This window comes from Dipteris shenzhenensis, chromosome 14 (assembly GCF_047967505.1).
Source record: "Dipteris shenzhenensis isolate YYH24624 ecotype China chromosome 14, Dip_SZ_1.0, whole genome shotgun sequence".
Classification (NCBI taxonomy): domain Eukaryota; kingdom Viridiplantae; phylum Streptophyta; class Polypodiopsida; order Gleicheniales; family Dipteridaceae; genus Dipteris; species Dipteris shenzhenensis.
The window spans coordinates 10,795,727-10,820,846 of NC_141609.1; the positions used below are offsets into that span (position 1 = coordinate 10,795,727).

Sequence of the window (25,120 nt, forward strand, 5' to 3'; positions counted from 1 at the left end):
CTGTACGGCCAATTGTACAGCATCCTTCTTCCTCTTTTCGCTTCTCTACCTCTGCGCCTCCTTCTGCCTCTGCCTCTCCTACTCGTGTCTTTCTTCGGTGGAAGCATTGTGGTTTGTCTGCCTCGCCTTTGATCAAATCGGCAAAGCTGGATATTTCTGATGGCCCTTCTTTCTCCCTCCAGCTAGATCTTCTTCGCCAATTGTGCTCTACCTCCGTCGCAGAAGTTCCTTCATCAACTTCTCCACTTGTTTGTTCTTTGGATTCTACTCTTTTGGTCTCTGGTCTTTGACAGGCTCAACAACTTGGCGTCTGCCTCTACTTCATGGGCAGGGTTTTATCTTCGGTTCAGCTTCGTCATTGGGCTGATGTTGCAGTGGGTCTGGATTCTATTTCTTCCTTTGTCTTTCTGGGAAAAGGATTTTATTATGCCCACTGCTCATCGACTGAGGTGGTAGAGCGCCTTGTCAGTCATGCTAGTGTTCTCGGGGCTGGTTTTTTCGCCTATGTTATGTCCTGCGATCCTTGTGCAACCCTTCTGACTCATTGTTCAGTTTGGATTACTCTCAAAGCACTGCATGTGCATCTCTTTCAGCATCTTCCAACTCTTGCAGCTTTTTTGGAAAGACCTGTTCATGTTCTGAGACAGGAGTTCTTGCAAGCCTCCCGTGACGTTTGTCTTTGCATTTTGAGGGACATGACGCAACCTGTACCATCTACTTTGGATCTTGATTTGGGATTTGCCCATCCACTGCGCATTAGACTACACTTTGCATCTTTTCCCACTGCATGTTATCAGTGCCAAGAGGTTGGCCATTTTGCGCGTGCTTGCCCTTCTACATCTAGGCCCAGTCCTCCTACTCCTTCTTCAACTGTCAAGGTTACTCTCCCTTCTCCTCCTGTTTCTACTAAGGCTTCTTTGGTAAAGCCCTTTACTGCACTGAAGCACTACTGGAGGAAGGTTGATAAATTACAGGCAAATCCTCCTCTTGCTGAAGAACCTGAGGATTGCACCCTTGTTGAGTACCATTAGTTTCTTTCCACTCAGGATATGGAGGTACCCCTTGCAGAGGGCATTTTACAAGGTGATTTACAAGCTTTCTGTCAGGATGTTGCTTCTGCTCTTATTCAGATTGATCCTCCAAATGAAGATCAAATGTTGATCCCTGTTTTATCAGCAGCAGCCTCTTCATCGAAAGACACGGATGTTGATTTAGCTTCTCAGCCTGTGCAAGAGTCCTCTTCTGTCAGGGATGCAGAATTACCTTTTTTACTGGAATCCTTTCATCCCATGTTACAACAGGTTTTTGACCCTTTGATTCAAAAGTTTCACCTACCAGCCTACATCAAGAAGAATCACAAGGGCAAAAAACAGCTTGTTTTTATTGATGGTGTGGTTTCATCACTACATCAGTTTTTACAGAACAACAACTTGAAGCTGGAGGATGCTGTGTTTGATCCTCCTCCAGCTTAATATGTCACTTTTACTTGGCTACCTCATGACTTTTGCTCTGAGGTTTTACTTGTAAAAATTTTTCTTGTACTTATTGGTGGGTTTTTACCTCTTTTGAGGTTTCCCACACAGAAATATAAAGATTTCACCAAAAAAAAAAGAGTGTTTGTTTGTGTGGGTTTTATGTGGGTTTTCTCTCCATACCTTGATAGTTCTGGTCGAGTTTCATCCTCCTTTCTCTGGGTGTTTGCTTCATCAATTCTGATGCTTTCTGCCTTCCGCCTCAAATAGATTCATTTGTACAGCTCTTATAAGCTCTGGTTCTTTTATTTTTCTTATGTTCGCCTTCTTTTTTGTCTCTTCTCTAACCCTGGTTCTAGGTCTGTCTTTGAGTGTATAAGCCTTGATTCTACTAGTTCCTTTTGCTGTCTATAACTATCTATGTTTGTTCCCTAAACTCTGATATCTTAGCCTTTTTGTTCTCTACAAAATCTCAGAAGTGCTGCTGCATATATTCTGCTTCTCTTGCTGGGTTTTTCTACGTCTCTGCTGGGCACTTCTGCCTACTGCTCATATACCCTGGTGTGACTTACACAGCTCAGTTTTCGAGGCTCATCTGCTGTGAAAAGATGGCTGCATATCAGTATGACACAAGTTACAATAAAGACAGGTTGGCTCAAAACAAGAAAATGAAGCATGCTATGGATCAGGATGACCCTCTAGTCTCTCTCATGAGGCTCAGTTGGTTTATGAAGTTATGCATGAGGGATTTGAGGACAGCCGAAAGGATTCGAAAGAGCCTGCTCCTACGGTTGGCATAACTGTAGTGGTGGATGATATTGTTGATCCAGTCAGGATATATGCTAGGAATGCTAGGATTATCTTTTGCCCGGGACACATGCAGATGTGGAAAATTGGCTAACACATATGTTGGGTGGATGCTTTGTTAAAAAAGTCCATTATGCAGCCCAGGGGTTCGGCCTTTGCTTCCTGGTTACACTTGTCAACATAATGTGTGGTCATCTTACCGGGCCTGTTTGGATTGTTGGTATACGTCTAAATGCGCAACAATATGATGCTTTCACTTGCTCTATTTGGGCTGATTATGCTTTTCCGTATTCGGATCATGCTCCTTTCTGGTTTGAAGCTCTGTTTTTATGAAATACAGAATGACAAGCTGCTTATTATAAAGAATAGTTACTTGCAACATGAGGCATTCAAAGACAGTGCATGATGCCATTGCTCCTCTTTGGGCACATTCTCGTGTTGATGTTGATTATGTATGGTCTACTTTTGTCACCTGCAGCATGTCATACATGACTATGGTAAGACCTATATGCATATGCTTAGGGAGGATGTTGGAAAGGATCACTTGTCAGACTTGACAGAACTCAGCCACATTCGGGAATTGTTTAATGCTAAGGCTGATTCTTCATGAGGCTAGACATGGTTTTGCAGTGCAATGATCGTAGAAAGGTGAAGAAATGGGAAACTAGGACCAGCAGAGGGCTCTTACTAATACAGGCTGCTTCTTCAAGGCCTTTTTTAAAGGACTGCACTATAAGAGGCAAAGTGAGCCAGGTGAAATATGTGGATGGTGGCTAGACATCTTCAAGAGAACAACTTGCTCATGCTATGAAAGTACGGCAATTCAAGAGAACAACTTGCTCATGCTATGAAAGTACGGCAAATTTTGAACATGAAACTGAGAGCAAAACGGCAAACTTACATGTACAAAAAGATGCGATGGAGGTGGAGAGATGCAGAACCAAATCAAGAGGAAAGTCCCTCTGTTGCTAGACAAAAACCTTGAGAGCAAGTGATGAAAGAGGGTAGAAGAGCAAGGGCTATATATAGCCCCTATCCCCTACAATCGGCCTGCTTATGCAAGCCAACCTTGGCCGACCTAGAAGTTCTGACCCAACCCAATGGGGTTGGGTTTGGCCGAGGTAACTAACTAGGTGGGTGGCTTGGTTGGCCCACAACCTGGCCTTGGTCATGGCACCTACATGATGGCGGCTGAAGCCGATTGCCAAGGCAGGCCACAAGGACCTCGAACAGAGCCATACCAGCTCCCAAATCTGGCAATACCAATCTGTTCCTCCCTTTGTACCATGGCACAGTTCCCATAAGTGGTTGTATCTATGGTGACACCAAGGCTGTACACCTCCTAATCTATCCTCATATAGGGCAGCACACCCACAAAGAAGAACTCATTCATGATGTACGTCACATTGCACCACCCACCTGTTAACGGTGTCACGCTCCTTCAAAGATTGTCCCTCATTTGCTTTGGCATTGCCCGTCTACTCGGAATCTCCTTGGGAAAATTTCAGATCATCTTTGCCTCCGTTTCCCGAGTCACATATTTGGGAAACATTTTTGGCTATTTGGCAGATTTAGGAGGCCTTTATCTCAATACTCACTCTCTCTCTCATGGGTGAGATATTGGGCTCTTTGGACAATCTGGGAAGAGCACAATTTGGCATACTTGGGCCGCCAGTTTCAAAAGTCATATGAATCTTTTAGAGCCTCATTGCGGCAATCTTTATATGATGCCTGCCATGAGGGTGATATGCATGCATCTTGCATTGAGCTTTTCTTTTTATGCTTATGATCTGTGGTGGGTCTCAAAAAAAAAGTGTGTGTGTGTGTGGTGTGTGTGAGAGACACACACAGAGAGAGAGAGAGAGAGAGAGAGAGAGAGAGAGAGAGAGCTCTAGCCTTCCGCAACAGCTCTAGACCCTCCCCCAACCAGCCCGTGAGCCTCAGCTTGCTGTTGCGCTGTATCAGAGCTCAAAATACAGTGATTTGGAGCAGCTACTATCTGCCGTACAGCCCGCCACAGCCCCGTACAGATTTCGTGCAGGTGTATGGCCTGTACGGACTGTTTCGCCTGCTGGAAGTTGCTGCTGCCAGTTCATCTCCGGCTCCAAAATCGATTTATACAGGGATTTGCTTGTGGACTACATCTATACACTGATTTTGAAGGCTCTTTGCTCCCGTTTCTCTCCTCTTGGGTCTCTGGGTCCGGTGCACCTTCTCCATCGCCAAAATCTTCCCTCTTCCTCTAAGATATAGTTCATCTGGGAATTTTTACTGGTTTTTTCTGTCCTTTTCCTCTATAAAACTGTTTTTAATCTTCTCTCGACCTCTACATCTCTCTTTCCCCTTTTTCTCCTTACAAATACACTCTTTTTCTCTTCTCTGTGGGCTGTTTTTTTTGGACTGTTTTTCTCTCTACTATCACTTTACAGGTACCTCCTTTCTGGGTTCCACCTTCTTCCAAAGCTATGGCTGAATATTCCTATGAAAAAACTTTTCAAAAGGATCATTCAGTTCATTGCAAGAAGCAAAAGCAGGCTAAGGGTCAGCATTACCCGGTACATGATTCTGTTGAGGCACAACTGGTCTATGATGTCATGCATGAAGGATTTGCAGACACAAGGAAAGAGTGGAAAGACTCGGTTCCATCGGTTGGCCTCATGGTTGAAGTGGATGAAATTGTGGATCCACTTAGAGAATATGCCAAAAATGCAGTCATTTTATTTTTCCCAAGCCGGATGCCACCTGCTGCAGAGGTAGGCAACTGGTTGACTCGCACACTGGCTGGCTCATTTGTTCGCAAGGTACACTATGCAGCCAGGGGTTTTTTTGAGGTCATTATGGTCGATGAGATACACAGGCAAATGCTTTTGGAACATTCGCCCCTATTTTTTGGGCAGCAAATGGTGCACGTATTGCCATGGTCTCCCACAAGGGATTTTCAGGCTTTGATCCGACACCGATGTCCGGTCTGGGTTGAAGTTGTAGACTTCCCGCAATGCATGGCTTCACTCTTGCCTCAAATTGCAGCGACTTTAGGCAAAGTGGTCTGCCCACCACAGCCTACTGGCAACTCAAATCGATTTTGCATTCTCTGGGATACTGATAATCCCACACCAGACTCTCATTCAGTCATGGTGAACAATGTCGACATGGGAAGTGCTTTTTATAAATTGAAATGGGGATTATTTGCAGGGGCTTGCTTTGAGTGCAAAAAATTTGGACACATGGCTTCACAGTGTCCAATGAATCAGCATAAAATGCCTCCTGCTACTTTGTCTGTTCAAATGCCTACTAAAGATGCTCCTACCTCCATTGGAAATAAAAACAAAGGTAGCAAACAGTTTTTTGGAACTCAGGATAAAGGCAAAGCTCCAATGGTTTCGAATGGGAATGTTTCTTCACATTCACCTCCTGCTATTCAACCCTTAACAAAAGGACCAAAACCTCCAATTGATGGATGACAAAGTCCAAGAAAAGTTATTTCTGCTCGAAGACTTCCACCCCCTCGCACTTGGAATGGTGCGTCTTCTAGTGGAAACTCCCCAGAGGTCAATACAAGAATTGGGATCACATGGGCTGCAGTGACAACTAGCAAAACACTCTTCCCTGAAGAAGAGGTTGCTGCTTTGCTGACTACTCCTAAGGTGCATATTTCTTCTCAGGGAAGAGGCCTTGACCCTGAGATAGAAATGCAGGGCTGACATCATGAAGTTTGTTGTTGTACATAGCTGTTATTTTACTATAAATATCTGTAAATATGACTGCTCATATCAAATGTTTTACACTTAATGTCCAGAGGATGTGTGACAGAAGGAAATGGAAATCTATGTGGCTGTATATAAATAGATTTTAGCCTGACATAGTGGCATTACAAGAACACAACCAACATGTCTATGTAGGAAAGACAGGTCACTACTGTGGCTATGTTATTTTCTATGCTGGGGAGCACTCTTTCTCAAGGGTAGTCTTTCTGATCAAACATGAGCTTCAACCAGTTATTGCTTTAAATGACAATAAAGGCAAATGGCTTATTCTTCAATGCATCATTCAAGGAGAGGTGTTTGAATTTGCTTCTGTCTATGCACCTCAATCCTCTCGAGAAAGAATTGCAATTTGGGATGCCATGCAGCAATATCCATGGAGATATCATGCCTTTATATGTGGGGATTTAATAATGCTTCACAACAGGGTGACAATACCTCCAGACATACTCATATGTTAACCCCTGAAAGGCATGCATGGTCTCAATTACTGATGCATCTTGATTTGGTTGATCTTTGGAAGGAATTCCAGCCTTTGTCACCCGGATACACCTTCCAACATAATGCCCTTTCTTCTTATCAGGCACGTCTGGATCGATGGTATAGTGTACCTCCGCAACAAAATGGTGATGTTACATGCAAAATGTGGATTGACTATAACTTGTGATTTAATCGCTCTCATCCGACAGAGGCTTCGAGCGAGATTTCCTACTGTTACTTTTGGCAGGTTTTTCTGGTTGTTTGGTTTTCATCCAGCTAGACAAGATTTTGACTTATTTTTTGTATGGGTACACTACTGGGCACTGTGGACTTTATGGATGGACAGAAATCATAGTCTTTGGTGATCCCCTATTTTCATCTTTTGTTTTTTTCAAACAATCTCTGCAGCAATCATTCTATGATTGCGTTCAGACTCGTTTAATTGATCAAGATGTATATACAGCTTATACTGAGATTTTCAGTTGAGTAGTAGTTGCTCCACTTTCGAAGTAACTATGAATGTAATTATTTTACAGCAATAAAAGATTTCTTCCCACAAAAAAAAAAAGTGTGTGTGTGTGTGTGTGTGTGAGAGAGAGAGAGAGAGAGAAAATTTCATCTCTATCTCTCATAGATATTTTGAGTTTCATGTCTCTTCAGATATTTCTATTTTCTCTTTCTAATACATACACACATATAAATACGCATGTATGTATGCATGTGTTGTTATAGCATGACCTCGAAACGCATATGTCCATTTTACCTGGATTAGGAGCTTGGATGACTTCAGCTTTATGTTCCTTTTCTTTGAATATGCAAGCTTTCCTTCCAGCTTCTCCACATATTCCTTGAGCCAGACAATCTGTCCCACAGAGAAGGAATAGCAGAATACAGTTAATCTTGGAAAAGAATGCCTTTCAGATAACATGACTTCATCAATTGTTGAAAATATTCAAAATAATGATCAGGTTGTAACATTGAAAAATCCCAAACCAAACTGAAATGCAAACAATGTGTTACAATCTTGGAAAAGAATGCCTTTCAGACAACACGACTTCATCAATATGTTGAAAATATTCAAAATAATGGTCAGGTTGTAACATTGAAAAATCCCAAACCAAACTGAAAATGCAAACAATGTGTTGCTAGCTTTCAATACTGAAAACAAAGAGTCAAAAAATAAACACAACACGTAGCATTACTCAAGTACAAAGATAACACCACTCTATGGGATTAATAAGCACTGAACGGGGGCTGCTGTGCTGTAGCAGAAAATCACATGTGGTCATGTGCCAACTTGCACATATCAATAATAAAAGACTGGACAAACAGCTCAATTTGTCTGCAGATGTGCACACAATGTAAAAATCAAGCTATTGAATGCTATTGAGGCTAGAAATGCGCTAGTTAAGCTGAATTTTACAGATTATACTGTCTACACAGCTCCTTGGTCATACATGTGGGTTAGCAACTGCAATATAGACTTGATTTGAAGGACACGGCTGTAAAAGAGACTGGTTCATGGTGTCTAGCACTGCTTGGACCCATAGTTAGGGTTTGCACACTATAATAATTTTTTAATGCCCCAAAAATGTTGGTATAAGATTGGAATCAGCTAAATATCATGCAAAACCCCATAATAATCTCCAAATTGAATATTTAGCAAGGTTACAATGTTATATTTCATTTTAACTTTTTTATACAAGAGTTGGAACTGAAACAAATAAAAAAGAGAAGTGACCAATTGTTAGGCCCTATTTTCCACCTTAAATATAGTGTTTTGGTGATATGTAACACTGTGACTTACTTTGGTATGTCTAGACTGAAGGGACATAGCATGGAGGAACGGAATGGAAAGCAAAGGAAAGCAAATGAAAGTACAAAATGGAAAGTACAAGTGCAAGGCAATGTGACCAAAATACTCACAATGATATAAATCTTGATGTTGACAACTATTAAAATACTCAAGACTAGTACAAGACTATATAGTGTGAGCCTCTAGACTCTAGAAAGTCACAATGCATATGGGATAATCTCCCATATGACACGTGTCACTGTCTAGGACTCACTAGACTAAAAAATAAGTCCTAGGGATCTAGGACACACAAATACACTCACTTTGTCTTCATATTCCAACATCCCCCCATGAAAGAAAAGTGAGGGGGTATTGGTTATGAAACGGAACCAAGAGCTGAACACGGTAGTGAGGGAGTCGATCGAACCAAGAGCAAAACATGGTCACCTACAACATGATGGAGTCTACGCATCTGTGCATCCCAAGTAGCATAGAGGCTCGGAGTGAAGCATGGCTACTTGACCCAACAAATCGGTATGGGAAATGCACCAGCATCCTGGAACTCAGCCAAGCCTGATAACTCGAAACATCTATCCATCAAGACCAATACATGGTTCATCTATCCATCAAGACCAATACATGGTTCCCCAATACATCCCCCCCCGGCTTCATACCGGGAAACCGGGATGAAGTCACACACCACTCATAAAAGAAATAACATCAGTTTAGGAGGACTATCCAAGGCTGAGTACCTTATAGACTCAATGAAAACAAAATACTCAATACATATCATTTTAGGGGGACTACCCAAGGCAGGACCCAAAATAACATCAAGCATGTAGTAATAAAAAATAAATCCTTATGATAAGAGATGTCCACCAAGTAGCCACTGCACATGCGTGCACATCCCTGCGAGACGATGATGATGTCGATGAAGCACTAGGCAGGAATGCCCCAAAAGATGTGTCGGTGAAGTCCATGGGGTAGCTAAATGAAGCACTCACATAGTGACTCGCAAAATGGCTAAGGGAGAGTCACCGATGTCAAAGTAGAGGCTAGAGGTGTCACGAGCACTCGGAGAGTCGGTCAAAAGTGGAGCTCGGGCACCAAGGACAATTGGAGAAGTCGGGAAGTGTTTGGAGCTCACATAATGCTATTTTCCCTTCTTTTTTTGCTGTAAATCACTGTGCCACTTTTACCTTGCTTGATTTTGTCGGATTGGAGGTCTTGATGCCGCTATTAAAGGTCGAAGGTGTGCACTACACCCCTGCCAAGATTTCATTCGATTCTGCCTTGCCATTAGGGAGAACGGAGAGGCTAGATTTCCCCATGGTCTCACGACTTAAGGGCACATTCACACCGGGGGGGGTTTTCCTAAGGACACCCCGTTCCCCATTGTGAACCAAGAAGAGGGGCTCGAAATACAGCCCTCGAAACCCCTCGTGCAGGCAGCTCAATGGCGGGTTGCAAAACACGGCCACTATCGGGCAAAACAGTGGAATTGACATTGGATGGACAAAAGCAGTAGAGCCCAATCCGCCTTCACAGCCACCCTCATCCACGTTTAAAACACCCGAACAACACAATCACAAGGCAAAAGGCATTCATACATCATCATTGCTCTACACATGCCTTCTGATACAACTCACACTTTAGCCACATTTTCTCCAAAAGCCAGACAACCTCAGAAAGAACCTAGTGGACCACACAGCCCAACACAAGCTCCTACTGATGACTGAGCTCAAGCTCACAAGGCCTTCAGATCATAATGCATCCAATCCCACAACTCACCGGACAACCATCCACAAGTTCCTTATGGACTAAAGGAAATCTGACATGCACTACGCTCCCGTATCACAGCTCACCACCCTTGGAGATCTTGATATACTGCCTGGAAAGGCCTCTCTGCCGTCAACCCACAACTAATGCAAGCCCATGCTCTCTTTACAACACTCCTGGCACCTTCTTCATGCAATTCCATCAAGAAAAAGACGACCTCTTCCAAAATCCTACTAAGGTGTTCCTATAGTAGTCCTCTTCTTCTCTCAAAATTCAAAATCATGATCGAGGCTATGGCTTCTCTTGCTCTGACTGGTCCGTTTGCTTCTCAGAAACCCAAAGAGCTCATGCGTAGCTTCCTCCATTTAAAAACTTCATGGTACGCAATAGACACACCGGCTGAGTAACTCCTTGCCCATATACTTTGCATGCGCCATCACCTTGCCACCGATAGTTGGCTCCTCCATCAGCTCGCAGTCTCCTGATCTCTTCTACTAGTAGCCAACGAGCTCTCCTGTGACGTAGTCCTTCAGCAAGCCTCCCTCTCTTGAGCTTTTTACCGCCACACAGCTCTCTTTCCTCTGGCGACGCCCCCTATAGGCCTTTCCTTCTGAGATTTCCGAGGCACCCTTCGCTCTCCCTAGTTTTTCGGCTTTCTTCCCAAGCTCTATGGAGCAAGCTCACAGAGCTCCAATCTCCTACAGAGACGCCACCCTTGTCCCCCTGACTTGTAGAGATGTGTGGAGAAAAATGAAAAAATGTTTTTCACTTGTTGCATGTTGCTGGGTGAGTGCATAGATATGTATATAGCTAGTTGGTTGTGGAAATGAGCTATGGATACTCTCATGAAGGACTCCACACTGATGATATATTGTCTTGAGATGGAAGACACTTCTACAGGGACTCTGGGAGATAATGAAGTGCAGTGTGGTTGCAGCAGGCAATTCAGAGCAGTGTGACGGGGTTTTGTTGTGGGAGGACATCTACTCTTCATGGTTGTCCAATGCCATATGTGCATGAAAGCACAAGTTTTTTGTTGAGAATGCCTTGCTTCCACTGTGTCAGGATTGGCTTCATGGTTGTGTGATAGTCTGTGGGGAACTGAGCATTACATGTTGGTTAGCAGGTTATGTGCATTGGTGCCTAAGGTAGGAGTATAGGCACTAATTGCCTTGGTATAGTTTGAAGGAAAGAGTGGGAGAGTGGTGAAAAAGTAAAAGGTGACGTGGCTATAATCAAAAAAGCATGCATGCAGGTGGCTACGTGATGAGGAAGAGCAAGCTTCTCGACGATGAGCTGGCATGCTACGTGATGGTTGCTGAAAGGGGAGGTTCATGGTTGCTTATGGAGGGAAGAGGATTCGATGCGACTCGATAAGAGATGGCAAGCAACTGTCGTGGGAGCACACAGAAGAAGGAGTTCCTTCGATAACTAGAAAGGAGGACCTTAGACGATAGAGGCTCGTAGGGGTGGTGAGAGAACCGTGAGCGACTGAAGGTCTTGAGAAGGAGCATGTTAGGTGAGCAAGAGAGGCTCGTGTGGAAGGGAGGACGCGTGAGCTGAGGATGAGTTGTTGCTTGTCGAGGGGGTTGCAACGACTACAGGAGGGAGCCTGTGAGTTCGTGAAGGGTAGTGGACACCCGGAGGATCTCAGACGACAGGGAGAGCACTGGGGGCAGAATTCGACGGGTTGGTAGGGAGATAGAGGAGGAGACCTCTGTGAGCGACAAGAAGGCGGCAGCTCTGTTGAAGAGGAGAGCTTCTGAAGCTCGGGGATCGCAAAGATGAGTGTTAGCAGAAGGATGGGAGTCGGAGATTGACTGTTGCTTTGGGGAGCTTCTGGGGTTCGGTGGTTGCCATGATGCAGCCTGGAGAGAACGATTGACGTATGGAAGAACTTTGCAGCAGTGGCGTCGCTACTGTGTCGTGAGGAGCCCCATGATGACGGGAGAAGCCGCGCTACTAGCTATCTTCGCGGGATGGGTTGCTCTACAAGTCAGGGGGACAAGGGTGGCGTCTCTGTAGGAGATTGGAGCTCTGTGAGCTTGCTCCATAGAGCTTGGGAAGAAAGCCGAAAGACTAGGGAGAGCAAAGGGTGCCTCGGAAGTCTCAGAAGGAAAGGCCTATAGGGGGCGTCACCAGAAGAAAGAGAGCTGCATGGCAGTAAAAAGCTCAAGAGAGGGAGGCTTGCTGAAGGATACGTCACAGGAGAGCTCGTTGGCTACTAGTAGAAGAGATCAAGAGACTGCGAGCTGATGGAGGAGCCAACTATCAGTGGCAAGGTGATGGCACATGCAAAGTATATGGGCAGGGAGTTACTCAACCGGTGTGTCTATTGCGTACCATGAAGTTTTTAAATGGAGGAAGCTACGCATGAGCTCTTTGGGTTTCTAAGAAGCAAACGGACTAGTCAGAGCAAGAGAAGCCATAGCCTCGATCATGATTTTGAATTTTGAGAGAAGAAGAGGACTACTATAGGAACACCTTAGTAGGATTTTGGAAGAGGTCATCTTTTTCTTGATGGAATTGCATGAAGAAGGTGCCAGGAGTGTTGTAAAGAGAGCATGGGCTTGCATTAGTTGTGGGTTGAAGGCAGAGAGGCCTTGCCAGGCAGTATATCAAGATCTCCAAGGGTGGCGAGCTGTGATACGGGAGCGTAGTGCATGTCAGATTTCCTTTAGTCCATAAGGAACTTGTGGATGGTTGTCCGGTGAGTTGTGGGATTGGATGCATTATGATCTGAAGGCCTTGTGAGCTTGAGCTCAGTCATCAGTAGGAGCTTGTGTTGGGCTGTGTGGTCCACTAGGTTCTTTCTAAGGTTGTCTGGCTTTTGGAGAAAATGTGGCTAAAGTGTGAGTTGTATCAGAAGGTATGTGTAGAGCAATGATGATGTATGAATGCCTTTTGCCTTGTGATTGTGTTGTTCGGGTGTTTTAAACGTGGATGAGGGTGGCTGTGAAGGCGGATTGGGCTCTACTGCTTTTGTCCATCCAACGTGCCAGGCCTGCAGTCACTTCGGTGGGCTTCCCTGCCTGCAGTGTGGCGAGATCAAAGTCAAAGCAGAGGCGACCACACACCCCACGGATAGACAAAGCTATGTGCCAGGTTTGCACCGCCAAATCAGTCCCATGGCGGCCAGGAACATGTGTCCCGATGGTGGCGGTGGTGGCCCTACGTGGTGGCAACAGTGCTGCTGATCATAGGTAGCGATATGTGCTGAATACTGCCAGGCATATGGTGCTCCTCCATATCATCATCTCAGCACTCTTCATGGTCAGCAAGTCCTTCAGGGAAGGCTCGGGGCAGCTCACTCTTCATGTCGGTGGAGAGGCAACGGAAAGGAGGAGGAGAGCTCATGGTGGGAAGTGGGGAGCTAGTCCCTCCATGTGAGAAGAGAGGACCTTCCCAATGAGGAGGGAAGGCGGTTTCGTGGGTACCCTCTGACCTCAACCTCATGGAGGTGGCTCTAATACCACGTGAAGGGACATAGCATGGAGTAACAGAATGGAAAGCAAAGGAAAGCAAATGAAAGTGCAAAATGGAAAGTACAAGTGCAAGGCAATGTAACCAAAATACTCACAATAATATAAAGCTTGATGTTGACAACTATTAAAATACTCAAGACTAGTACAAGACTATATAGTGTGAGCCTCTAGACTCCAGAAAATCACAATGCATATGGGATAATCTCCCATATGACACGTGCCACTCTCTAGGACTCACTAGACTATAAAATAAGTCCTAGGGACCTAGGAGACACAAAGACACTCACTTTGACTTCATATTCCAACATAGACTCGGGTAAAGTCCCTGGTTTGGACATGCCTTTCAAAGTTACTATGCAACGGTTGGAGGTGGGACTTTCTTGAAAGAAGCAAGCTTCAAACACAATCAAATTTCCTACCCTGATTTATTCAGACATAAATCACTTCTTGGGAGAGAGATTATCTTCGAACACTTGAGATAGAATTGAGGCCAGATCATCCAAGATCCAATTACTCCAATGTAACAACCCACAATTGAGACTAAGGCTAGTATTAGGTGAGTTAGAATCCCCAAAAGTGGGCTATTAAGGGCATACTACTTGCAATTAGGTTGTATGATCTAAATATAGCCAAGCGAGACTTAAATATATAAGCAGAGGGCCCATTGTAAAGGATCATTATCTTCACATCTCCAACAATGGCACAATGACCTGAAATCCCCCTAGAAAGGTGACAAACACTCATTTGGACTCAATGACTAGATAAAAAGGCGAGAGCTATGTGAGTGTGGGTGGGTGAGGGTGCATATGGGTGCGTGCGTGTGTGAATGCGTGCACGCGAGAGAGAGAGAGAGAGAGAGAGAGAGAGAGAGAGAGAGAGAGAGAGAAGGCCGGGGGGGGGGGGGTAGTATTTACAACCTACAAGGAGAGAGCCATAGCCATAGCCCAACGAGGGGGGAGCATAGAAGGCAAAACAACTCAAGAAGCAAAAGAAATAGCTATGCACAAAGGAGTGGCGAGAACATAGATCCATAACAAAGAGAAGAAAGAGACGGGGTCAAGAGAAAGAAAGAGTACATACAATTGAGAGCCCCAAAATAGGCTCCTCATGTCAAAGGTGATGTTTATTATTTGGCAGGCTTTCGTTTGATAAGATGCCATATGTAGACCATGTTCCAGTAGACCCACATCTCTACACCCTTGATTTAACCAAAAAATGGATGATATGTACATCCAAGTTGCAACTCTAAGAAAACATGTTCATTCTAACCTACCAAAAGAGACACGGCACGACATAATGGATGTTAAAAGTGGGGGAGGTTATTCCAACCGATATAGGCTATAGCCCCAAGACCCTTGGAGTTACCTTCAAAGGGCACAAAGACCATTGGACAAACTTGGTGTTGGTGTTACCTTCAAGTAGGTAGGGGTATTAGTGCATAACCATAGATGTACGTAATCCCCTACACCATTATGCATGTTCTTCAAGTAGGTAGGGGTATTAGTGCATGCAGCATAACCATACCTTCAAGTAGGTAAGGGGTATTAGTGCATAACCATACCTAATACCCCTACCTTCAAATAGGTAGGGGCATTAGTAACCATAGATGTATGTAATCCCCTACACCATTATGCATGTTCTTTGTTGCCACTTGAAAAGAGGCTCCCTTTCCTCAAAGTCATTGCTTCGTTGTTGCTGATCTTTTATAGCTACATCTACCCCTGCTGAAGGCATCCAACATTGAATCCATATATGACCTCAAAGAGGCTCATTCGATACACAATTTTGGAATGGTTGGTGCTATAAACAAGTTTTTGCAATGCCCAAATCCGATTTCAGCAAGATTCATGCGTTTGAACTGCTGCAAATAAAGCTCCACCCGCCCATTTATTTCTCACTCGTAATGCCCATATGTCTGAGCATGATATGATATACTTCAGTGAATGCAATATGACAACCAAGAGTGCCCCCTAAACTTGGCACCATTCTCACTGATAATCCCTTGTAGAAGCCCATGGTGCTTACAACATATCAACAAATTGCCAAGGAACCTGAGATGCTGAGGATCGAGTCTTCATGACAATGAAACGGGCTTGCTTAATAAGCTCATCAACACGCACATGAATACAATGGGTGGGGAACACTCCCCCTATGCACGCTGCTGTTAAATTACACAGTGCAACGGAACAGAAACTGAACAAAGAATAGAAAGTACACAACAAACTGGAGACTAACAAATTTTTCCTTCACTACTGATGTAGTACAGATGATGGCTCTGTCTACCTGTGCGCTCCCACAGTGGAGCTTAGATGGCGATCTAGACAGATACTAGGTGAAGAGCTACTAGCTGGAAGATCTCTGCTAGAAGATCTGGGAATGATACAATGGACTGGAAAGGTCGCCTCTTTACAGCTATGAGGACGGTAGTCGGATCAACGTAGTCGATGGAGCCAACCAGTCAACCTAGTCAACCTAGTCGGTGGAACCGACTAGTCATCCATGAAATATTCAAGGAATATTCCCTATACCTTCGCCTCAAGGGCTCTCATCCCCAAACCCCCACCAAGGGGGCCGCTGGCCCCCCTAGGAACCCCCAGACCCCAGCACGAGCAAGGAGCTCCCACACAATCAAGACAATGTGCCTCGTTGTGCTACCAACTTACCTACCCTGCCTAGCCCATAGGCTAGACTCACATAGATCACCTTTCTACCATCAACGGTCTCATTGATAGACCTCATCTGACATGCAAGTCAGGATCCATCCAGTGTCCCGGGCTCACACGTGGCTTCTCCTCGTATGGGGGCCTTACAACTTGAGCACCTTAGACCACTGGTGGTTACCAGGAGGGTGGGGCATTGAGCATATCTAACAGCCGCTTTAGCCCTTTCCAGCCCAAACACCCCCTAGCATTCTTATTGCTAACCCTCCTAACTCTGCTAGATTTCCAAGCTTTATTGCACGTAGAGAAGACTCTCTGTGTACATACTCAAGATAGAGACTGCATATATGTTACAAAACTTCCTAGTGACAAAATAGCATGAGATATCCAACGTTCTTAAGTGAGACGCATGCAATCCAAATACGCACAATATCACAGAACCCCATGATGCATAGTACCAGTAACAGTACGCAATCTATCATCAACTTTTATCTGCAATGCGTTCAAATCAAATACCACTTCAAATGTGGACTTCGAACCTGCAAATGTACTTCAGTTGTAAATAGTCTCATATTGACCATTTACCAAAATCAGAGCATTCAAGGCTTTGCATACTCTAAACAAGGAAAAAATATCTGTTTGTCTTTAAGGCTACCAATGAAGTGAATTCAATCATCAAAAGCATGCTAGAGTGTAAATTTGTGGATGGATGCATCACCTGTTGACGAACAAGGCATGAAAAGCGCAAGCAATCGCTTAGGGTTTTTTTAAGCTTCAAAGGAGATAATGGTGATATCACATCCTCTTCGCCACAGTGAAATTCCACTGTGAGGCTCTCCCCCTAACAAACCAGCCATTGTAGAGAACTTGGATCAGAAGTGGTACGTTCAAAAACCCATGCTCTTGAAAGTCTTCATACTTGCAGACTAAACTGGAGAAACTAGACACAAACAGATGATGTATATGAGCTAGCTTTCTTTAGAAATCAGCAGGAAAGGAGCATATGGAGAAGCTAACCTCTATAGCCTGAAGGAAGTCATCCACAGAAACCATAGCAGTTTTTGTGAATCGTATAGGCTTCAACAAAGAGCTTCGCATAGACTTCAGTGCACTGTCATACTTACCAACTGTGTTTGCATGTGTGCCTGGTACAGCCAAGCTTTGAATGGAGAAATCATCATCAGGACTACCATTCGAGATTCCCCCCGATTTCTCATGCATCTCAATTGTACCAACTTCTCTATCCTTTTTGGTCCCACCACCCTTTCTTTCAACCGGTTTGAGTTTTACAGAACAGATGCTTCCAAAGCCACCACTGACTTGAGATGGTTGTGCCTACGCACGCCATAAACGACAATCACACATGACCAAAGTGTGACGTGGCATCAGCAAAATTTCAAAAAGGACAGTACTAACGAGGCAGAAATATTAAAGAAGCAGCAAGCCGTTTACAGACAGCTATGGAATACAAAGGCATTCTTATGTCAAATAAGGTTAAGTATTGAACGTTTCAAAAGAGAATGGACCTGCTCAGTGCATGCCTCAGATATAGTATCTGTTGCAATGAGTTCCTTGAACTCGGAGAAAGGCTTTCTATCCTGATCAGCTTCTCCAGGGTCTAGATTTGCAACACATTCGAGTTCTAGATGCGTTCTTTGGGGATCTTTACCATATACTTCTTTGGGTACGGTTAGCCCCAACTGCTGTACATCCTCGAGGCTCCTTTCAGGTCTACTCTCTGCCCCATCAAGTTCCGTACCTCCAACAGACGAACAACATCCGTCACTTTGATCAGAACTAGGAAGATGATCATCATTTGACCTAAAAGCGTCACCCTCCCCTGTGCCTACATTGGAGATCTTGCCAAAAGGCAAAGTAGTCTCTTTAGAGCCAGTAGCGGACATTGTGTCACCAACAGGAAGAGTGTAAGCTGCAAGGGTGTCACTTGTTCGAGGGAAATCCATAGGGTTACCGATCTCGCCTTTAACGGACGTTGCGACGTGCTTCTGATTACTTATTCTAGGCGTTGATATTGGTGTACGAACGTTCCCATCAATGTCCACCAGCACATCAGTCCTCTTCATGGACTGTGTGCAGCTTTGTTGCAGAAAACCTTCGACGGTGTTGCATAAAGCCATGGTATCCCCTGAATCGCTACGATCATGAGCCAATGTTTGAACCTTTCTGGGCGAGGGCGACGCAATTTGCAGAGTCTGAGGAGGCAAGTTTTCCTTGTCCGTGTGCAAGCGCGGGCGGGACGTTGCTTGATCTTGGGAAGGCAAAATCAGCGAACTACCTTGTACGGGCGATAGTTTGTCTTTCCCTGGCCACAGGTCGTTTCGGAACTCTGTTACCAAGCTCATAGAGCTTTGGTTATCATCCGGGTGCGATAAATCCTGGTATGGTCTAGGCAGTCTCCAACTAGGAGAAGCAAATTTTGTGAGGCTCATTCCATCAGTTTCCAGATCAGCGTCATCCACCACCCCAATTCCCCGGCCTTGCTGTGCATCAAAAGTCCTTTCTTCAGTACTGGACTCCAGGACTCCCGATAAATGTAGCGAAAAAGTGGCAGCGTCCATGGTCATGTCTTCATTCACGATCGAATTATCTTCTGCAGCCTGCGAGATGTGCCAGAGATCGACCGGGCAGACATCCTCTTCTTCAAAGCTGCGACATGCATTTTGTGAAGCGTCAGCCTATCCTGGAGCCTCAAGAGGTTGTATATTCTGTAGTTATAGGTGGCAAAGGTTTCAGAGGATGCCTGAAAAGATGTTGAGCACTCACCTCGCACGTCGCGGCATAGGGAGGCCTGCCGTCCAGCTCCCCTGACTCGTGTCCATATCAGATGGCTGATCAGACTCCGCGCCTTCTCCGTTGAGACTTGAAGCTGGCGAGGTTGCACAAAGAGGTGACGGCCGATGATTGGAGGCGCTGGCTCTGGCTTGTAGCCTGGGCGACTTCCTCGAAGACGGATTGGAGACCTTGGGCAAGGTAGCGCCATTGTCGGAGTCGGGAGGGGTTTCAAACTCATCATTCCGGGGAATGAAATGCACAGTTTGCGTCTGAGCGAAGCTCACGCGTCTCCGTCGCTTTTTGACCAGGATAGCGCTTCCGTCGTCGTCGGCAGCGAGGAAAGCGACGGTGATGTCCAACTGCTTGGTCTCGACGAGGGAGGGATCCATGGGAGATGATCGGGGGGGGGGGGGGGGGATTTCTCGCAAACAAGAAGAAAACGAGACGAAATTGATGGATGAGAAGAGCAGAGGAGCGGGATAATCCGGGAAGAAATCTGAGGAGAAATCTGCGAGAGAGAGATCTGAGGAGAAATCTGTGAGAGGAGATACGAGGCAAAGCTGAAACCCTAGATTGGTGAAGGATCAAAAATGGAGGAGACGACGGAAAAATGCAATGCGACGCAGCTCACAAGAAGAAGAAGAATCGCAACGTTTGTGAAAGAGACGATCGTTGTAGCATTTGAATTTAAACCAGCGGGAGAATACCCCCTATGTTCAAAACATTCCGGAAATGGCGTATTAACAAACTTAACGCTTTTCGGAAAATTTTAAGATAAGGTGGCACGACATAGGCCCCCAACATATGAGTTTTATTCATTAATTAGTGACTCTTGCAATAGGCCCCCAACGTGAGTTTTATTCATTAATTAGTGAATCTTGTAATATAAGTGTGGTCGCAGGTCGTCACGAGGAGAGTCTGCATGGGTCCAAAGTCTCACTACCATGCAAAGTCTCACTAACTAGATCTGGGCAAGAAGCTCTTAGATTGTTTGGATTAGATGTATTCACTATAGACCATAGATGCATTTTTTGCCTGCGGACCTATTTCATCTTTGGTACATGACTGATCTTTGTGGAGATGCATGCTTCTTGCTTGCGTGCTTGCTATGGCGGAAGGTATTCGACTTTCTCTACCTCTCACAACTATTGAGGCTTCCAAATCATTTACAACGGAACAATCTTTCTAACAACAAAATGATGGCTATCGAGGCTTCCAATGCATTAACAATGGGAGAGTCTTTTTTACAAAATAGAACAATGGCTATGATTGAGGAGACATGGATTTGCAATGGAGTTTTTAGTCAACAATGGCAGGGTCATGATACAGAGGTGGATTATCCATAATCCCGTAGCGAGCGTTGTCATGATACAGAGGCAGATTACCCATATTCCCATAGCGACTGTGAGATAAGGTTTGGCAATGCTAGATGAGGCCGAGTGCCCTTGGTTGAGGCAATGGATGTCGTAGAGCTATTCATCTCAACAGAATTGATAACTTCTATGTTCCGAAATTGGATTTACTTATTAAACCCATAGGCATCCTGCAGAAGTTTTGTTTGCATCTTTTGGATCCTGTCACTTGGCTTGGCCTTCTTCCGCACATACTAGGTAAATGAAGCAACTAATTGGAAGGGCATATGGTACTATCTAGGCTATACGAGTCGCAAGTCACGATTTACAATTCTCTCTCACACAAATGCGTGATTCTCCCCGTGTTGTGGAGAAACCGAATTACAAATTTGGTGCATGGACAACTTGTTAGGTAGGTAGCATTGTGGGATGAAGCAAAATGCTTCCTTTTCCTTAAGGCACGTGTCATGATTTGAAATTCCATTTTAAATATCAATATTGACAAGAAACTACCTCTATTTCCTTGCATGTCTTCTGCGTTTCAATCAAACTGTTGCATAGCTGTTCTTGGTTGGCTATGATTGATGAGTCTCGTTCTCCATCCCTTCAATCCTCTTCTGCCTATGCCTCTTTTGCCTCCCAAACTCAGCATATCTTAGCAATGCCTATCGCATCTCGAAGTTCTCTCCCTCCCAAACTGACTTCCTCTATGCTCCATGGTCAATTCAGCGGTTCCTGCCTCTGCAGGAATCGCACGCATTCCTGGCCTCAGGCACCAGTAAATTTTTGGGCCGAGATGAGCATTGGCGAGGAGCATGCGGGTGAGCCCGTGAAGGCGGGAATGAGCCAGTCATGGCGGAGAAGCGAGGAGAGCATTCATCAATTTGTAAGTCAATGATTGTGCAATTCGCCAAATTGAAAGCACGCACACTATGGAGTCATTACTTTGAGGGAGAAGGTTAGGGTATCTATCCATCTACTTGCAAGTCATGGATCCACGCGGCTTGTCTTCATCTAAGCAAGATTGCTTTGCTAGCTATAGATATTATGTGTGGTCAATCGATCCAGAGGGATTTGTGGCATCGCTTCTCAGGGAAGAAGGAGTATCATAGATGGTGCGACTTCATGCCATCATCCACAAGTTTCAATCCTAAAGGCTAGATTTTTTATGAACAAGGCTGTCTTGATTACCACAAAGATCCTGTTGCTATACGAGTTCGTCTCACAGAAGAGCTAGTGATGGGTCCAATGTTGAGCAGGGAAGTCATCTTGAAAGTCTACAATTTGTCCCTTTTCAAAGAGATGATCAAGACAAAACTTAGAAGATTATGAGTCTGCTCAATGTTTATCTCAGTCATGCATGATTTCTACATTGCAGGAGAAAGCTACACAGGTGATGTCTTCTTTAACCTTTAAGCAGTCTGCAAGAAAGACAGTCAAAACAATTTACGTCTTTCATGTGTGTCAATCCAAAAACAGTCAAAAAATTTTACGTCTTTCATGTGTGTCAATCCAAAAACAGAAGCCATTTTCGATCGTGGAAATCTTCAAGTCTAAGCAGCTCTAAAACGCTTCTAATGCCATTCTTTTGTGGGTTGTATTGTCGACCTCATTTTGACTTGAAAATGTCGCATAAATGAGGCCATTACATGCCCCAACTTGCAAAATTTATTGTCAATCAAAACCACACCAGTGGCCCTGCGATCCTTCTGAAAGGGATTTTGGTACATAATTTACTGATACGTTTTCACTACTCAACCGCAGCCTTCCCAAAATCAAGGCCATTGCGTAGAAGTTGGCAGCAATTACAGTATGGATATTTTATGATCATTGAATGTGCTCAGAATAGGCATGGCAAGGAAGCCATACAAATTATCTTGGTCAAGGGTTCTAAGATATACAAAATAACCTTCATCTGCATTGGATACAGTTGCTACTGTGTTAGCTTTAGTAGAGGTCCACTGATCCATGCCACTCTGGCAATGGCAGAATCTGTTATTGGTGGGACAACCCTTCTCAATATGTATGGAAATGTATAAGCCTAGATGATGCTAGGGCAGGGTTCACAAAAATGCTAGAAAGAATTGAACCTCCCGGAATGCCATGATTGTTGTATATGCCCAGTCTGGGCATAGTAAGGGGGGCCCTAAAACTGTTTGGTTAGATGTAAAGAAATACTTTTGTTTGCAATGTAGGATGATGTGCCAGAACGGGTCACATCGTCCTACAGGCACGCATTGTTCCAATGTTCCTATGTACTTAGTGTTCTAGTATTCCTATTCCTAAGTTGTCTGAGCCTTTGGAGCAGCGCTCCCCTGAGCTAGAACAGGTCACAACTTACTACAAGCATGCAATCATTTTGTAGCAAGTTTTATTTAGCTGATGTAGCAAGTTTGCAAGCAAGTGGCTTGAGGCCATAGGCTTCAAAGATGGATAGTTTGCACTGCTTCTCTTTCCTTCGCAAGTGACTCTAGAGAGCTTCTACTATAGCATTTGCCTTGAACTCCCGTCTGGTGATGAATTCACTAGCTTTTCTCTCCCTCACCCCCTTCTTCTGATCGATCCCACTCCTTCGATTGCCATGATTGTGGAGGTCACTCTTGAGAATGGAGTTGGCTTTTCTCTCCCTCACCTCCTTCTTCCAATCGATCCCACTCCTTCGGTTGCCATGATTGTGGAGGTCACTCTTGAGAATGGAGTGAACGTGGGAAGAATTGGCTATTACAATAAAGAGATCATGTAGCAATTCATAGCTTCATTGTATCAATTTCTTTTTTAGTCTCATAGACCCTTTGGTCTTCAGAAGTCTAATAAAAACCTTTCTTTCTTTCGTTCAAATAGAATGTGAAAATTTGGGGCTTTATCAATTTCAGGTATATTTGTATGTAAAATTTACGGTTTTGCCTGAAATTTGCATTTTGCAGATAAACAAGTTGACATCTGCGAGAAATTAAAGTTTTGCAGATTCGTCTACAAGCATTTAGGGGCTTAAGCTACTGTTGTAACTTTTTGAGGATTCAGATTTTTAGACTTAGTGTGAGTCAGCTGTTTGGGGCAGATTGCAAGCATTTTCTTAACTTTCGTTTGCATAATGATGGTCACTAAGGAGGAGATGCATTTGGGGTTTTGGCACATGAGGACAAGTTGGATACTACTGGTGGAGTTTTATGGTCAAAAGACTGTTGCTTGCAAAGAATTTACAGGGACATGTTAGGGCTGAATCTGAAACACATCTGGGGTCTGTTGCTATTGTCCTTATTCCAAAGTGTAGGATGGACTCAAGGTCATCATGAGGTGGGCTAACATTGTGATGCTTCAAGGATGATGCCATGAATCAGGCATGTACTTGCTGGTCTTGAACCCTTCCTCATGCAAGTCTAACCACTCTAGAGGGCAAGCTCAAGATTTCAAGCCCTACGATGGCTGCTACTCATAGTCCTACAAAGAAGTGTAAGCATGTGCCTTGTGTCCTCTGACATAAAGAGAGCAATACAACTAGCTTCTAATAGTCAATGCTTGGCTCACGTCCTCTAGACAGAGGCATCTCGATAGCACATGCTCACTATCCTCAACTAACAGTGATGCCATGTGGCCTCAACTCCTCCCCCCGTCTCAAAACAAAACCTGTGGGATGATCTCCAAAGCTATCCCCTAGCCATATGTACAAAGTGCAATAGGTATATCTATGTGTATCTTGGTACTTGGATAGGCTTACCCCTGCTACCTTTCCATTTGCAAGGAAGGCCTTGTCGCCACCATTTCCATTGGGCAGCTTCTCTTGGGCTTCATCTTGGAGTAGTAAAGGACGAAGCTCCTCAAACGTCATCAAACTAGTCCATTGCCCTACTTCACATTTGTGACAAACCCCTTGAAGCCTTTGGGAAGACAGCCAAGTACTAGCATGGCCAACTAGCTTGTGTCCACCTTGTGACCAATTGCAGCCAGCTGGTCATGTGTCTGATCCCCATCCTACATCCTCATATTGAATAGTTGATTCTCAAGGAAAAGGATGTGTGATGTATTGTTTGCCTCTTAAAGATCCTTCATCCAGTCCTCTGCCACCCATATCTGCAAGCTAGATGTGAGGTTTGACCACGTTTGTAGTGGTGCCAATTATCATGGAGAGTGCCCCCACATCTCTCTGTGTCCAATCTCGCACTAGTACTAGATCTGCTGGTGTTATAACTCTTGTTGTCAAATACGTCGTGCCCTTGGGCTTCACCTCGATCCTTCGGTGATCTCCCAGATCACCAAGCGACTACGTATCTTTACCTTCCACATGAGATAGTTGCACCCATCCAATTTCCCACTTTCTCCAAACTTGGGAATAGAATGTGTGAAGCCATTTGCATGCGCCTGTGAAAGACTTCACAATCTCTGAACTGAGTGCAACACTAAAACAAAAAACTGAATTTACAGCACCTCACTCAAATGGAGTCTCCTTGCTAGAGGGATGCCTTCAATCAATTTGTTCGAGCAAATCAAGAGGGTACCTCCTTTGGCTCTGATACCATGTTAGAGTTAAAGGGTCTACTAAATAGTAACCCTATGCAGCAGAATGTTTTTCAAACTCTCACTCATCTCTCACACAAAGTAGGTGCACACAGATGCTGAAACCTCACTCAGAGAAGTATAGCAGGAAAGAGAGGAAGAAGAACTCAGACCAGCCTGGTTGCCGTGTCCAATCTGAACCTGATGTTGTCCTACTGCCAGACCTTTAAATAGGCCCTAGAAGT

The 25,120-nt window shown here is 44.5% G+C and overlaps 1 protein-coding gene across 2 annotated transcripts in view; it reads right to left on the bottom strand.

The window, feature by feature from the left end:
* LOC147894182 (uncharacterized) overlaps positions 1–19,630 on the bottom strand; it is a 78,637-nt gene extending 59,007 nt beyond the window's left edge. For both annotated transcript variants that reach the window (XM_087384348.1, XM_087384347.1), the window contains exons 1-5: positions 19,024–19,630; positions 17,766–18,906; positions 17,257–17,574; positions 16,958–17,080; positions 7,284–7,382 (exon numbers count right to left, since the gene is read on the bottom strand). In XM_087384348.1, coding sequence (XP_087240474.1) covers positions 7,284–7,382; positions 16,958–17,080; positions 17,257–17,574; positions 17,766–18,906; positions 19,024–19,421 — 2,079 coding nt within the window. In that variant the 5' untranslated portion in view covers positions 19,422–19,630. The remainder of the gene's footprint in view (positions 1–7,283; positions 7,383–16,957; positions 17,081–17,256; positions 17,575–17,765; positions 18,907–19,023) is intronic.
* Between the last annotated feature and the right edge of the window lie 5,490 nt (positions 19,631–25,120).